Source organism: Equus asinus, chromosome 4, assembly GCF_041296235.1.
Source record: "Equus asinus isolate D_3611 breed Donkey chromosome 4, EquAss-T2T_v2, whole genome shotgun sequence".
In the NCBI taxonomy this organism is placed as follows: Eukaryota; Metazoa; Chordata; class Mammalia; order Perissodactyla; family Equidae; genus Equus; species Equus asinus.
In genome coordinates this window covers 68,120,901-68,137,806 of record NC_091793.1, presented here as the reverse complement: position 1 = coordinate 68,137,806, position 16,906 = coordinate 68,120,901, and the positions used below count along the sequence as shown (strand labels likewise).

General features: G+C 49.5%; 1 protein-coding gene across 8 annotated transcripts in view; it reads left to right on the top strand.

The window, feature by feature from the left end:
- The window catches only part of LOC123285315 (cilia- and flagella-associated protein 221-like), an 88,034-nt gene extending 71,936 nt beyond the window's left edge, over positions 1 to 16,098 (top strand). The window contains exons 20-24 of one of the 8 annotated variants that reach the window (XM_070507420.1): positions 340 to 498; positions 1,896 to 1,987; positions 7,082 to 7,174; positions 9,700 to 9,795; positions 15,962 to 16,098. In XM_070507420.1, the coding sequence (XP_070363521.1) occupies positions 340 to 498; positions 1,896 to 1,987; positions 7,082 to 7,174; positions 9,700 to 9,795; positions 15,962 to 16,025 (504 nt within the window). In that variant the 3' untranslated portion in view covers positions 16,026 to 16,098. Of the gene's footprint in view, positions 1 to 339; positions 499 to 1,895; positions 1,988 to 3,735; positions 4,003 to 7,081; positions 7,426 to 9,699; positions 9,796 to 12,834; positions 13,061 to 13,402; positions 13,691 to 15,961 lie in introns of those variants that run through there. The other 7 variants (XM_070507418.1, XM_070507419.1, XM_070507423.1 and 4 more) reach the window with 7 other exon arrangements.
- The last annotated feature ends 808 nt before the right edge of the window (positions 16,099 to 16,906 follow it).

The window sequence follows — 16,906 nt, the reverse complement described above, 5'->3', positions numbered from 1 at the left end:
CAGTTTGCTTATTTAATAAATCTCCTTAATTCATCATATTTAGAAACAAATTCTTTAGGCCGTTTTAAGCTGTGATTTCAGTTGTCCTTGTTTCCACGTGAGTTTAGTAAACCCATGTAGTATGTCATGAAGCTCAAACCAGAAAAGGGACATTTATGAATGGCTGTGACTGCTGCCAATTGAAGACCCCTCTGCTCCCCTGCTTCTCTTTCCCAGACGAGCCGACATGGAATCAGAGTGTTGGTGCTAGTGCCGAGAGCTGTAGCTGACGCCTGTCCTATGCCTGGCTTAGAAACTGGTCAACAGAAGAGAATCTTTTTTCCTCTCTGTCTTCTACAGAATCCCAGTCCAGGAGTATTTGCTGTGAAGCAGCCTCTGACCTACGCAGAAACCTTGATAGATTACCACCTGTGTTCTCACCCCAAGTACAAGGTCACCAAGGAGTCCCACGATGGGTCCAGCACTCCTCTCACCCAAAAGCAGTTTCTCCATCACACGGTAATGCCATCACCAGGCTCACTGGCAGGGCTGGCCCTGGGCTGCAGGGAAGGTCAGGGGACAAGGATGGAGGGTCACAGTTGGAATTGAGAAAGACGGTTTGCAGCCACAGCTGCAGAACAGGAATGGTAACTATGGCGGCTGTGTACACTCTACAGGGGTCCGGGTGGGAGACGCAGCATCACTCTTGTCCTGCCCATACCCACCTCCCAGGCTGCACGTTGCCCTTTCCTCAACATTCTCACTCTTTTTCCCTTGAAGGCTACGCCTAATATTCATTTTATCTGTATTTCAACCATGTAAAAACAGTCACATGGCAGGCATAACCCCATGGTCTCACTTCCTCTTTCTTTGGCCCCAACTTTTATAGACATAGCAGAATGGACAAGGTGGCGATATGACAAATGCACAGGAAGGAGGAGGCTCCAAAGAATTCCTTCTCCCCCTACATCACCAAACTGACCTGAATAGCCAGCGCCATTTCTTGGCAGTTGCCCTCAGGCCCTTCAAATTCAATAAGTCCCTAACTCAGATCATTATCTCCACCCACTTCTGCCAACCACACCTCAAACTGCCTCCTCTTCCTGTATTACCTCCTTGCCTTTTTGTTCTGTGACTTGTGCAATGACCATGACCTACGTGATCCTTGAGCCCTTCCTCTCCCTCATTCCCATATTTGACCATCACTGGATTCCCCCAGTCTGCCTCGAACAGCCTGTGACGCTCCCTCTACTCCACTCCATGGCGCCCCACCATGCAGTCAGCCCTCCCTAGAAATCTTCCTTCAACATAAATCTGATCATGTTGTTTTCTAGGTTGAAAGCCCTCAGCGGTCCCTGCTTTCCGTAGGAGCAGCTGCAAGCTCATTAGCTTGGCCACCAAGGCCTTTCGTGACGAAGCTGCCTCTCCAGCCTCATTTCCTGTCAGCCCCCATTACACCCCCTGCACTCAGCTTTGGGAGTGGCATCTCATGATAGCACCCTCCTTGCATCTCCATGCATTCGCACGTGCTTCCCCTGCCTGGAATGCCATTTGATGAAGGTCCCATCCTCTTTGAATGTTGCATTGGCATCCCATTCACAATAATCAAAACAGACTGTACGGCCAAACCTGCCCTCCATCCCCAGGACATGTCGCTTATGTGCCTAATGAACAGGGGGAAGAAAAACTCTCCTTTGTCCCCACTTTAACTCCAGGTTGCATTGTTTAGTGCCCTTTGCTGGTGCGGTTGTCTTTAGCTTCAGAAAAGTTGAATCAAACTTACTGAAATGATACATTTTGGAGCTAAAATTTTAGGACAGAACAGTCACAGCTGAATGAAATGGAAGTCCTTCTTGGACTTCACCTCACCAGACGGCTCCTTTACATGTAGCACCCTGTGCCGGCTTTCATTACAGGACATAATTCCTGGAATAATGCACTGGAAGAGGTTCCAGCCCCTGGTTTTCTCATCCCTGCCTGAAACCTCTAAGGTAGAGACCACACAAAGGTAAGCCACTGCTCATTGTTTATCTCCCAGGAGTACGTTTGCCCCACGGATTAAAGAGGCTGTGATCCCAACAAGTTAAAATGCCAACAATAGGTCAAATTATACTTTTAGTGCATGAGGGAAGTTTGCTAGTCAGAGAAATATGATGATGTATAACTGATTTTCATATTTTGAATGTATCTTGAGATACACTTTTTAAAAAATTAATGTCACAGGTGACTAGTTGGCCTTACTTAATAAAAATAGACAATGAATCCATACAATTCAGCTGAAATATTCATGGTCAATTTTTAACATTTATAAATTGCCAAGATCAACCTTCTACACCCTCCATATCCAATTCCAGAGGATCCACTTCTCTCTCATGCCACAGCCTGGCATTCACTGTTGGGTCCCATGGCTGTCATCATACAGAGACATTAGAACTCAGCTCCAGAAACAGAGTGGGTAGATGAGAATATTGTTGGGCGAAGGAAAGAAGAAATTTAGAGTAACCACATTTTTGCTAATTTGCTTAAAACCTCTTCAAAGCCCTATGATATCAAACAAGGAGACTGCTGCCTTTTCTTTAGGACTCTGCCTGGTCCATAAGCCATTGCTAAGCCCTTGAATCTGCTTCTTTAGTCTGTTGTCCTTATAAACATAGTTAAATGGGTTACTGGTGAGAAAATGTGACTAGTACCCCAAAATGATTATCATCAGCAGTCACCTTTTGTTCAAATCCTTTGATCCAGAATGAGGCCCACCCCAAGAGGACAGAGCCCTATCATGGCCCCAGGAATGGTCAGGAAACCTGAGCTCTACCACCAACCAAGATCAGCAGGTGACCTTTATACCCCCGATTCCCACCAGCATGTCCTGGATCCTCTGACACAGAAACTCAAGTTCCTCTCCCTCACCAGAATGCCACATGGCCTCCACGAGCTGTGTGATGTTGGCCACACTCCTCGGCCACCTGTCTGGGCCCAGTCCTCTTGTCCAGAAGACAAGGGGATTGGACTTGTTGCGAAGACCCTTCTCAGCCTTAACATTTTAATTTTAGTTGGAGCAGGAAAGCTCACCCAATGTGCAGCGACTCCATTTAGACTACCATCCACCCGCCTCTCCCCAAGTATTTGAGGAGACAGTTGAAATCCAGTGTGTGACTCCAGAACACTTAATTTGACTTCTTCCTTCATTGCCAGCAGAGAAGCTCTTCCTGAATTAAGCAAATTCCAGTCTCACTTCCAGACGCTTGCCCGTTGGATTATTTCCTTAGTGCTTGTCTATGACCTCCTTTGCCTGGAGATTAACATGAGACCAGGCACAGGATTGGGGATATGGTGGCAGCTCAAAAATATTAGTTCCTTTTCCATGAGTTCATTCATACCTCATCCAGCCCGCTGCCATCTCAAAATAAACTGAGCATCTTTGTTCTTCATTTTAGCACATTTCTAAAATCTGAAATCTCCAGAGTCGGAGGGGATTCTGTAGAGAGAACAAACACTTGGGTGTCCAGAGACCTGCCTCCATTCCTCACTAGCTGTGCCACCCGCTCCATGTTCTTGGGCAAGTTACTTCTTACTGAAGCCCTGTGAGCAATAGTTTGCTCGTCTGTGAAATGGGAGTGGTGATGGCATCCTCACCGCTGTTGTGAGGTTAAAGTAAAATGATGACGTGAATCATCTAGCGCCATCTTTAATAACTCTTCTGCTCCTCTACCCTCTACCCCCACCCACTAAACCTTGCAATCTCTCTGTTGCCACCAGATGGCAATGGTCCGTCACCACCTTGACACACTGCCTCATTTTGCTGTGGGCTGAGGACACTTCAAAATTGACTCACATCATTGGTGAATCAAACATAGCTGGCTGTAGGGTACCATCAGGCATGTGACTAAGCAAAATGAGAAATGGTGAAAAGCAGAGACTACTTGAGTTCCCCAACCATCAGCACACACAGGTCTCAAGAATTAAGAAAAAAAAAATTACCTTTTTTCCAAAGCAATGTCCTTGGAAAAAATCTCCCAAGGCTGTCCTTTCAAAAAGCAATCAGAATGCAGTTACCTTGGGCTTGAATTAACCATAAATTAACCGCAAATTCTGCATGAACTAAAGAAAATCTCCAACATGAGCTGTTACCTTCAGCTTCTGTGTCCGAGTGCTCTGTGCTCTGTGGGCCAGTTTGTTTATAAATAAACCATAATTGCATAGCAGATTATAAAATCAAGAGAGAGTTCTATATTTCCTTAGGAATTTCCATGATGTAAGATTCAAGATCCTGTTTTTATTTCTAGAAGCAGTTACAAAATAATAATCGCATTCTTTTTCTAAGTTCCTATAAGTCCATCAATGATACTTCAACTTTGCAGTCATTTTGCTTGAATAAACTTCCTGTTACTTATGAGGTACTTCCCTCGTGTCTTTTGTCCCTGAGACTTAGCTGTTTGTCGTTAAACCATGCAATATGGTTATTTAGTATTTATTTACTCCAAGTCATTTTTGTATTCATAACAATCAAAACAGCTCACTTAGTTTCTTTGCTGTTTAACAAATTCAGAGACCCGATTGAGTCTCCAGGACTTCCATAAAATCTGAGAGGCAGCAGCAACTGCAGACACGGTCTAACCCAGTAGTTCCCAGACTTCCAGATTTTATCAACTAGTAAAATGTCCAGGAATGCCCAACCACCATCTATTGTCGCCACCATTTCCATTTCAGAAGAACATATGAACACACAAAAAACAAGAGGAATAGGGTTTCAGAATTTAAAAATGGAATGTTTTATCTCCTGAAAGGCTCTTGGTTGTTGCCATTCCGTCTTCCTGGACCAGCCTGGTCTCTGGAGAGAAGTCCAGCCTTTCAACTTCTCAGTCCCTCTTCTCTTCTCGGCAGGAAGCCCCTCTCCTCCAGCTGCAGGCCTTCTGAAGTTTCAGGGATTGGCAGTTAGAACCTGCATTCTTCGTCATGACATCAGTAAATGGGACTAATCTCTGGGGGGTGGAGCCCAGGCTCCTTTTAGTGAGGAATGGTGTTAAAGACCAAAATCTGGGTGCCAGGTGTACACATAGCTAGCAGGGGGTTTTGTTCCTTGGCCTCCTCAGCAGACAAGCCAGGGGTGTATGTGGGGAAATATGTATAAATATACACACACACACACACACATATATACGTGTGCATACCAAAATACATGCACACATACATGAATACAGTCACGTGCTGCATAATAACGTTTCAGTCGGCGATGGACCGCGTGTATGACACTGGTCCCATGAGATTAGTAGCGTATAGCCTAGGTGTGTCGTGGGCTATGCCATCCAGGTTTGTGTAGGTACACCCTGACGTTTGCACAATGATGAAATCGTGTAACGATGCATTTCTCAGAACATATCCCCTCGTTAAGCGACACCTGACTGTACACATATGTGCAGATACATGTGCACATGGCCACACATGTACACATGCATGTACATATCTCATAAACCATGAGTTCACATCAATGCTTATAATTCCAGTCAACGTCCATAGTTATTGCTTGCTCGCCCCCATTCCATATTTGTGCCCCTTCTCCCACGGGGAGGGCCCTGGCTCCTAACACATTTACTGAATGTTACAGTACATCTAAAATGGTTTCAGAATCCCTTCACCTATAACCACTTTAATAAACAAGCATAATAAACAGAGTTCAGATTTATTTGCAGTTTTCCCCTACCCCCATCCCGTCCTAGACTGAATATGGAGTCAAATACTGTATTTATAAGTTACTTGCATTACTTCTCTTCCTTCTTTCCTTCCTTCCTTCCACCCATCCTTCCTTCCTTCTTTCTTTTTCTCTCTCTTTCCCTCCGGTGTGATGATGGAATTCATGTGAAATATTGTTTCAGTTTGCTTTCAGTTTGGGATTTTTTCTTCACTTTCTCACTGATTTCATTTTTTGAATATGTAGAACATTAACATGCTTTCCAAGCTCAAAGCTACACAGAAAGGCAGCTCAGCGAAGTGTCACTCCGCCCCGTCTCCCTCCCGCCCCTTGTCCCGCCACAGCTTGGTCCTCTAACATCCTCCCTGTGTTTCTCTTTGTAATGCTAAGCAGAATACGTGTATTTTTCTTCTTTTCCCTTTTCTTGTACAAAAAGTGGCGCACTAGGTATGCTCTTGTGCACTCTGCTTTTCCACTTACAGTCTCTCCTGAAAGTCTCCCCATATCAGAGCATAGGTTCCTCCCGCCCTCTCTTTTACGGCTGTAAACGCCGCGTGCCAGAGTTTTATTCAGCCAGTCTCCATACCTGGCGAGCAGGTGCATATTTGCACAAGAAAAGAACCAGAGGAAACGTGTCCCGCAGACACGTGCGCACGCAGGCGGCTTCGCTGGGCCCCGCGGCGTCCGTTCCCGCCGCGCCCGCCCGTCCGCCGCCCCGCCGGCCCGAGGAGGCCGGTCCCTCCCGCGCGGCCGCGCTCCGTCCTTCTTTCCTCTTCAGGAGACGACTCTCCCCGGCGTCCAGGAGAGTGTTGAAAACTTGCATCCATTTATGTCTTTTCTCCTGTTCTTCGCTGTTGTGCGTTCAGTTTTTATTCCTTTAATATCATTGCAAAGGTTTATAAGGAGTCGAGACCAAAAGAAAAAACAAAGAGCGAGTGCTTGTTCCACCATCTCGGAACAGACGTCGGCCGCCAACTGTTAAAATGACAATATATTTTTTCTCCCTATCTGAATTCTTTTACTGTCCTCAACAGCCAGGAATTTTTCTAGAAAGCTCTGAGTTTATAACACCAAACAATACATAAGAGGGTAGGGAGGAAGGCTGAAGTCACACAGAACTGAGGAGGACACTGGGGAACGCATTAGGCACAGAAAGTGGGCCATCTGACGACTCCCCCGGGAAGTAACCTAACTTCAGACACCACGCGCCCAACCGCCCGCCCAGACTCCGGGAGAGGCCTCGCCGGCGACGGGCCCGGAGCTGAGCGGCTCCCCGTCCTCCGCCCGCGGGGCGCCGAGCGGCTCCGGAGGGCGCCAGGGCTGGGCCTCCCCGGGCGGAGCCGGCGCGTCGGGAGGCCGGGTGAGGGCCGGGACTGCGGACGAGCCGCTCACCGGGCCGCCTGTGTCCTCCCACAGCTGCGACCCCTTCGCGGTGGCCCTGCTGCCCGCGCACGTGCCCGCCACGCTGGACGCCCTGCCCGAGGAGGACAGACTGGAAGCCGCCGAACGGTACCTGCGACCGTCGGGCTGGACGCGGTCCGCTTCCCGGCAGCGCGCGGGGCTGAGGGCCTCGCAGAGCCGGCGCCTGAGCCCGCGGCCCGACGGTGCGCTGAGCCCGCCGCCCGACCGAGGGGACGCTGGGCTCGCGCGCGCCGGGCTGCCGGCTCCGGGAACTCGAGGGCTGGGCGGAAGGGGCGCTGAAGGGGCCGAGGAGCCTTCTGGTCTCAGGGACGGGGCGAGGCGGAGGGGACGCTGAACGGGCCGAGGAGCCTCCGGGTCTCAGGGGCGGGGCGGGGCGGGGCGGGGCGGGGCTGCGCGGAGGGGGCACTGGAGGGGCCGAAGGGCCTCCAGGTCGGGGGCGGGGGCGGGGCTTGCGCGGTGGGCGGGGCTTGGAGGGGTGTGGAGAATCCGGCCCCAGACCGCAGCGCTTGCGTTGATTTGGCGGTGAACGTCGGACAGCCGGTGGAGGCGCGTCCTTGGGCCTGCCGTCGCCGTGCGCGCTTACACGTCGTTCCACGCGCACAGTGCGTGAGTGAGAGCCTCACCATCTGAGGCGCACACCCGGGTTTGTGGGACCCGCCCACGGGCACCGTCCTTGGTGACCCTCGCGCGGCAGAGCTCGGAGTCCCGGGCTGAGAGGGAGGCCTAGCGTCTGTCCTCTCGCCGCCGCCTGAGGCGCTTCCCCGCGAGGCCGCCCCGGGGCAGGACGCGCCCGGTTCCGTGAGGCTCGAGGGACAGTCCTGTCTGCTGGGGCCGCCGGGGAGCCGCTCGGCTGCCCGGAACCCGGCTGCCCTCGTCCCTTCGGCGCTCGGGTGCGGACCGCGGTGACTCCGGGTCCTCGTGTCTGCGGCGGGAACTGTAGCCCCCGGCACAGGGGCTGTCAGTCAGGGGAGCTCGTGGGGACCGGCGAGCGGGGCGGTCACCAGAGGGGCGACGCGGACGGAGCGCTCGTGGGAAACCGGCGGGGCCTCGGCGGTCTCGCCTCAGCCCGCGCCATGACCCCCGCGCCCAGGGCCGCGCCCCCTCAGGGACAAGGACCCCGCGCCCAGGGCCCGCGCCCCCTCAGGGACAAGGACCCCGCGCCCCCTCTGGGACAAGAACCCCGCGCCCCCTCAGGGCGAGGACGCGCCGGCGGGAAGACAGTGTCCGCGGAGCAGCGGGCGGTGATGGTCCAGCGGCTGCCGCGCCGTGTGGCACCGGGACGGCTCTTCACAGTTTGCACGGGCGTTTCCCCGCCCGGAGGCCGCCCGCCCGCCTCGCTGTGTGTCCGCGTGCGGGGCTCCTGCTGGAACCCACGCTGGGCGCCTCTGCTTCGGAAGCGCTTCTCTTGAAGCGAGCGGGCGGAGCTGCTGCCGTCGAAATGCCGCCGCCGCCTCGGAAGCGACGCAGATGTTGAGACTGGAGGCCGGATCTCCCAGCCGCCCTTGCAGTGAAGTCCCCGTTTGGCCAGGCCCTTGTCAGAGGGGGTGACAGACCGAGCCGTCGTCCTGAGGCCGGGACCCGGATGCAGCGAGCAGGCGCCCTGGCACCCTCCCTGCCTGCTCCGCTCCGCTGCAGCCCGGCCACCGAGCAGCTGGGGCCGGCGACCACGGCCCACGGCCGAACCTGGCCTGCCGGCTGTTCTTAAACAAGGTTTGATCGTCGCCGTTCGCTTACGTGTCCTCTGTGACTCCTCTCCTGCTGCAACAGCCAAGCTGAGCAGTTGTGAGAGACCAGATGACGGCCACGCCCTTGACGGAAAAGTGTGCCCCTGCTCTGGGGACAGCAGGCCGCCGGAAGATGAAAATTGCCCGGGTCCTTTTCATTTCTTCTTTCATCCATAGATTATCTAGAAATAGATCATTTAATTTTTAAAGCAGTTGTGGGTTTTTTAGTTATCTTCTTTACTGCTGGTTTTTGTTTGAATTCCGTTGTGGCCGTAGAACATACGCTGAAGGATTTCAATCTTTTGAATTCATTCGGGCTTTCTTTATGGTCCAAGATAGAGCCAATATTGGTAAATCTTCTGTGTGCACTGGAAAAGAATATGAATTCTGTAACCCCATTTTAAAAATTGCTTTTTATTCTCTGGTTATAAATAACTATTCCTGGGCGGGCCCTTGGCCCAGCGGTTAGGTGGCACGCTGGCTTCGGAGGCCCGGGGTTCGCTGGTTCGGATCCCGGGTGAGGACGTGGCACAGCTTGGCACGCCATGCTGTGGTAGGCATCCCACATATAAAGTAGAGGAAGATGGGCACAGATGTTGGCTCAGGGCCAGTCTTCCTCAGTGAAAAAAGGAGGATTGGCAGCAGATGTTAGCTCAGGGCTAATCATCCTGGAAAAAAAAAAAAGAAAAGAAAAAAACCATTCCTACCACTGTTTGTTGATGGAAACAATATACAGCCTCATGCTTCTCTTAACACAGACTCAACAGAGTAGGTGGAACTGACCTTGAAAGCCACAAGAATTGTGTAACTCTTAAACAGTGACAATATTTCTCTGTTTTATTCTGGGAAGGAAAAACCATTCCAGCTAAACATCTTATTCCTTTTCAGTGAGCTCTGTGAACAGAATATAGAAATTACATTGACTCCAGAAATGATCGAAGCGGAATTCCCCCTGTTGGACTCCAAGGACACCAAGAAGGAGAAGTAAGTGGATGCTTTTATGCCTCAGTAAGAGGTGACCTTGGGTAAAATCTGTCCTACGTGACAAACAGAACTGTCGTATTGTCTGAACCTAAAAACGTGTCAAAAGAAACACATTTCTGATGCTTTAGATATTTAGATGTGTATTTACTTTACGCACAGTTATGCTCTCTCAAATGTTGTTGGCAAGTAAACATTTAAAAACTGAATCCAATTTTCCCATCGACTTGTCATTTAATTTCGGAGATGTGTTTGTTTCTTATTAACAGCTGAACGAGTTTCATTCAGTGTCAGGAACCCAGGCTCTGGAGCCAGATGAGACCTGGGGCTGAATCCCAGCTCCATCATTTATTACACGTGAGATCTCCAGCCACGTTACTTACCTTCGGTAACGGGGCCTCGGTTTCTCACTGTAACAGGCAGAAAATAAAATCTCTCTCACGGGTGGTCGTGAGGATGAAACGAGATGCCAGTGTGAAGACATCAAGCCAGTTGCTTGATGTGAAATAGCTGCTCAGCAAATGTTCGTTCTTCCCTCCGCCTCTCCATCAGGGGCCAACCAGCTAAACAGACGTCATCCTCCCCCTCCTTCAAAAAACGGGTTGTAAAGAATACTGTTGTAATGTGAATAACCACCTATAGTTCATATGGTTTATAAGTTTGAAATTCAAGTATACTTTTTAAAATTCCTTTTCTTTTTAAAAAATGCCTTTTTTATTATTAAAAAATCAGAAAATATGAAAAACTATAAGGAATAAAAGAAAAACAATAATCCTATCACTCAGAAACAATAACTTGTACATTTTGATGTATGGTCTTCCAAGTATGTATTTATATATATGTATTTTTCAATTTATATATAGTTGAACAAAATTCAATGATATTATATGTATTGCTTTGTCCTCTATGCTTTTATTTAGCAATATGTCATAAACATATATTTATAAATGCAGATAAACATCATTATAATTCACTGATAGATGGACCGTAATTTACCTAACCAACCCTCTACTGATGATCACGTAAACCCTTTTCAGCATTTTGCTCGTCCCAGAAGTACTGCAACCAACATCCTTGGGCCATAATTCGTTGCAAACTTATCAGACCGTTTCCTTAGAATAAATTCCTAGAAACGTAAATGCTAGATCAATGTGCATTTTAAGATGTTAAAATATACTGCTTCATTGCCATCCAGGAAGTCCATCAACACACCTCCCACCAGCAGAGGTCAGGACTGCCCACATTCAAATGCCCCGAACAACACAGAATGCTATCATTGTTTTTTCTTCTTTACCAATATGATAGATGAAAAAATGACCATCTTACTCTTTTAAATTCTCTGTTTACAAGTGATGTTAAAATTTTTCCTATGCTTATGAGCTATTTTTCTTTTTTTATGAGGGGTTCTGCCTATTTTGTAGGAAGTGTTTATCTTTTTCTTGTTTATTTGCAAGAGTCCCTCATATATTAAGGAGAATCAGCGTTGTCAGTTTCTGAGTTTGTCTTTGACTTGGCTGAGGTGCTTTGGGAGGCCCTGCCTTTTCTGAAAGGAGTGTCTTGGAGGGGTGTGGGGTCCTTCGGTCTGTTTGTGACAGTGTCAGAGTCCTACAGCCTCCAGCACTTGTGAGAAAATAGGTTGGCAGTTTCTGGTGAAAGAAAATTTAGCAAATAAAAATTTTAAGCAGAATTTCAGTGAGCATCTGTTTTGATAAAATACCATGTTACAAGACACAGCACGTAGAACCTGACACCTCCACAAACAGATGCGATTTGCATCTTATTTCAGATTTCAAACAGTTGCCTAAGAGTTTTAAATAAAAGCCTTTTGTTTCTATCTCAAAAATGCCCCCTGGGCATAGAAGGGCTTGCATGTGAGCGGGGTAACATCCACTACTTCTCTGCTCCCTTGCCCTTTAACGTGCTTTTTCACCCTTTATACTACAGAGCTAATAATGAATGGCACTTGGTTATCACATTATTATTAAATGAAATAGAAGTTATTACTTCATATTTTCACCCAAAGTGGTTTATCATTTTTCTTTTTTAATATATTTCAGCTACTTTACAAAAATACTAACAATGAACTCTAAACATTTTCTGCACATCAAATTAGTTTCCAATTGTTTCAAAATACACATTTTCAGGAATCATATCTATGGCATGTTGAATTCACCTGTTTTTCAGTTTAAATTATTTTATGTACATTTTCATATGTCAAAATGGTCAACCTAATTATCATTTTATTGGCTAAATAATATTCCAACCAGTTGATGATTTTCAAACACAGATGATTTTCAGAAGTGATTTGGTTCTGAAATTCTCTCCAGCTCATATCAAGCATTATCTGATACTAGATTTTGTCCTCTGTCCTTACGAGTTCCTTCTCCTCACCTCCTTCAGCCTCAGCCAGAAGCTGACGGAGTCCTCGCTCACAGAGGCGCACAGAACCAGAGCTTGGCTAGACAGGGACAGGGCAAAAAGGACGCATCAGTGTTTAATTTCTCCCATGAAGGCTGCTGTCCATCTGGTTTTTGGAAAATATTTATTTCCATGGATACAAAGAATTATCTCTTCTCTCTCGGCTATGATTAACCTGAGATTCTCTGCTGCCCTGGTGGTGGCCTCAGCGCCCTGGAGACCCACTCAGGGGACTCCTGCTGCCAAATGTCCAAGAAACTGAGAACGACGTTAGCTGCTGACACACCATCCTCACTCCTCAGAACGTCACAGTATCACTCAATCATTAATGTCTTTAGAGGAAGAAATGATCCCATATATATTTTGAAATCAATTCCATAAACTAGTACCAATTAATTTTTTAATTATATGCATTAGGGAACATTTTAATTCTGTTTTCAGATATTTCTGCTTTTTCAAAACTGCCAGGCACTTGCCGGAACTTACCATTTCACCCTCTTCAGAGAATGGTTCAGAAGCCCTGGATCTTACATTGTGTCTCCCATGCAGGCAGATCAGGTAGCTGTGCTCCCCGTCTTTAGACATCTGTCCTTTCCATCAAATGCTCTCCTTGTTTCCTCCCAGAATTTTGGAAAGTTCTACCCAGCAACCCCTTGCACACCAGGCAAAGGTTTGGGCTCCATGTCAACCACTGCTTGATCCAGGTGCATAACCTCCCTCTTGATTCCCACCCTTCTGGAGCCGTTGTCAGAGTCAGAGATACTGTGTGTCTGCTTTATTCACAAATGTGAAGAGTCAGCTGATGCTGCCTGAGCATTGAGAGGACATCACGCTAGGAGGTCTATGAATAACTTCTCGTTTCATCTTCGCAACAATCCTGGGAGACGGGAATTGCCACCATTCGTACCTCTGGACACGGAGACTGAAAGCTGGGTAACTGGGCCGCACTGAGAACACTGGTGCGGCTGAGTGTGGAAGCCGGTTTGAATCACTTACTAGCGAACTGTTTCCACTGGTAACTAAATTATCGCTAAATACAGTGAAAACCTTCTTTATAGAGATCTATGTAAACAACTCCTCCAGCCTTCCCTGAGGTGCCCCTGGCAGTTCTGGCCCTGCAGCAGGGTGTTGGTGGGTGACCTGAGTGTCCCGTGACACGCCCTTATGTGTCCCTGTTGGGTTTTGTGTTTAGAGAGGTGAGAGACCAAGCACCTCCGACGGAGAAGGCCGGAGAAAAGGTGCTGGAGGAGATGAACAGTCTGCGGGCCAAGGCGCTCAACCCACACCTGATTCTAGAGTAAAAGTCACCACAGGGTCAGGTCCTGTCCTGTGCTTTCTGCAAGTCACTGCGGTCCTCTGTGTCCGTTTATGTTCCCGCCATTTTGGGAATTAAAGTTTCTAGAGAAGAAAATTGAAATATGGACGATATATATATTTTTAAGTGATAATTTTTGTTTTTAAAAATAAAATGTCCTTACTATGATGGTGATGTTTGAAGCCTCCTGGTGAAGACTTAGTGCTGGCCCGGGGACGTCCAGGATGGGCGGGCGCCGGGTGAGGAGAGACTAAGAGCCGGGTGCTGACACCGCTCCTGAGGGTCTCAGAGGTGTGATACCTGGGCCAGAGGTGGGAAGGGTTGGCAAGGGGGCTGCTTTGCACAGAAGTCAGCCCCCCTGCGCGTCGCCGACTTGGGCTTAGCAGCCGCTCCTAGAAAAAGTGACCTCAGTGAGGACACTGCCTTCCCAAGTCACCATGCTGACAGCAGACACGCGCGAGGAGGGACTGGAGATGAAGAGGACATCGTGGGTGACTGGAGCTTGCAGACTGTTCAGGGAGCAACTGAAAACACCTCTCCGGGAACTCTCAAAACCGCCAGCGACAAGAGGTCATTGCCAAGGGCCAGGAGTCCCTCTGAACCAACCCAGCCCGTGTACAAAACAGAAGTTTTCCTCTCTCAGCTGTGCACCGAACTTCCTCTGGGAAATGCCCTGGGGAGGGGACACCAACAGCGGAAGGCAGAGCCCAGTGGCCACTCCTTAAAGCTAGGATTGCCAGACACAACAATGCTCAGTTAAAATTGGAGTTCTGATAGACAACCATTAATGTTTTAGTGTCTGCCTGTCCCAATAGTGTATGTCCTATTCAGAACGTATTACACCAAAAAAATAATTCATTGTTTATCTGAAGCTCATATTTAACTGGGCATTGTATATTTTTATTTGCTGCATCTAGCAACACTACTCAACCCCAGCCGTCCTTTGAGAGACATCGTATGCTGCATAATTGAATGACTGAGTGAGACAGAGGCAGTCGTTAACAGGGAGTTTTGTGTGAGGTTTGAGGCAGGCTTTCCAACCAACTAGAAGGACAGTCAGAGTCCCCTGGGTCCACCATGTTCCAGGTCCTCTGCTGGCCCATAATGGGGTGTGGCTCCTTCCATCCTCACACCCTCCCTAGGCAGAGGCCGCATTACCCCTGCTCCCCAGGGGAGGAACCCCAGGGTCCCAGAGCCGGGTGATTCCCCGAGCTGGTGAAGACCCAGGAGGCCTGGGTGACTTCCAGGCCTGGGCAGAATCAGGGAGGGATTCTTCGGGCGCCCAGAACTCAGAGCCGATCAGTTGTGCTGGCAAGAGGGGCCGTCGGGCACAGGGACACTGCCTGCCGCTGCCTGAGGACACCAGAGCCTTCATGCCAGACTTGCCCACAACAAACTGTGTTTTCTTTCTCTGCCTCTGCCTTCTCCTCCTGTTCTCTTTCTCCTCCTCCTCTTCTTCCCTTTTTAAGCTACCAACTGGTCCCACCTCATCAATTTAAGGGATAAAATGAGGTCATGTTACTTTTTCTACTCAAAGTTCACAACTTATGTCTCCCATCCCACCAATAACACAAAAAGCACACTTGCCTTCCAGGGCTTCCTTTTCCTTCCTAGGATGAGTCCAAGCATCCCAAGGGATCTTACTCAGCCCGAGAGACTGGTCCTGATGACCACTAAGGAGCCCTGGCCTTTGGCTGCCCCAGCACAGGGTGTCTCTGCAGGCTGGCCTCTGATGGGTGCCCATCTGCTGTGGGGACAGAGCCTCACACCACCGTTGCTGGCCAGGCAGTGGTTCTCCAGTGCAGAAGGGAGGTGGCCTCTCCGTGCTGAGGCAGGCCTGGGCGATGGCACATGTGCATACCTGCAGATGCACACCGCAATGTACACAGAAAATTCAGAAGCGTTGCTGAGTGCCATCCAGGAGCCAGGCACAGACCTGGGCCAGGAAGGGACACCAGCCCAAGCCTGCCCCATGGCAAAGGGGACACACCATCAACAAAAACCAAATTTACACGTGTTGTATGGCATGAGGTCATAAGAAGTGCTAGAAAGGAAGACTAAAGTTTGGCAAGGGCAGAGGGGTGGCCACCCAGGCCCCTCAGAGGAGTGTCATTGAGCAGAGACCTGGCTTAAGGATGGAGCAAGCCGGACAGTCACTTGGGGACAGAGCTTTCCAGGTGGAGCCAGCACGTGTGGAGGCCCTCCAAGGCGGTGTGCCCGGCCCGCTGGAGGATCAGTGCGCAGACTGGGCAGCCAAACAGAGAGAGCTGGGAGGAGGGCGGGGAATGAATGTGGGGCTGGCCAGGAGCCAGGTCACGTGGGGTCCTGTGGCCAGGACAGGGACTTTAGATCCGGGATTTCATGCTAAGAGAGGTGGGGAGTCCTTGGAGAGCTTTGAGTAGGGGAGTGACATGAGCCGTCTTCTGTTCTAAACAGACTTCATGGGCTGTGTTGGGGGAGACCGAACCACAGGAAGCAGGGGTGCAAAAAGGAAGACTAGTGAAGAGACCGTGAGAGGAATCGGCGCCAGAATGTTCCAGTCACAGTTCCTGCTGTCTGGCACCAAGGCCATTTTTGAGGACAGGCTAGTCAGACTCATCTCAGGGTCAGACACTTTATTTTGCCAAAGGTGGGTGCCCCGGGCTGGAGCTGTGGGGACAGGTGGGGAGAAGAAGCCCTGGGATGCACCTGCCCGGTCCACCACCCCAGCCAGGCTCCCGCAGGGCAGGGTCATCCTCCAGGGCTCGGGCGTGGCATGGACGCGGCCAGGCTGCATTCTGGGGAATGAGTCCGCTGCTCATCGGAGAGGGAGAGCCCTCAGCCTGGCTGCACGTCAAAATCACTTGCAGAGCTTCGCACGATGCCTGAGCCCCAGCTCAGAGCTGCCGAATCAGACTCTGGGCAGGACACAGGGAATAAGGGCTTTTAAAGCTCCCCGCAGGGACCTTTGTGCAGCCAGGGCTGAGAACCACTGGCCTCTGGGATAAAGTCCAAATTCCTTACCAGGGACCCCAGGCCCTCACGTCTCAATGCTTTGCCTCTGGTTTTCTTCTGCAGCCTCTTCCGTCTCTGGAGGGAAGAGGGAAGAGCCTGGCTTTGGAGCCTGACTGGGGGCACTTGGATCCCAGCCCTTCTCTTACTGGGTGGCTTCCTTAGCGTCTCTGAGCTTCCATTTTCCAATGCTCAAAGACTGGCTTCAGTGCTTACTTCGTGGGTGGCTGTGAGGATTAAATTAGAAAATATGGAAAGGATACCTGGCATTAAGCAGCTCAAAAATATGAGTTCCTCTTAACTCACAGGGCAGGACCTGGGCATCGATAATTTTTTAAAATTTTTTATTTTGAAATAATTTTAGATTTAAGGAAAATTTGCAAAACAAGT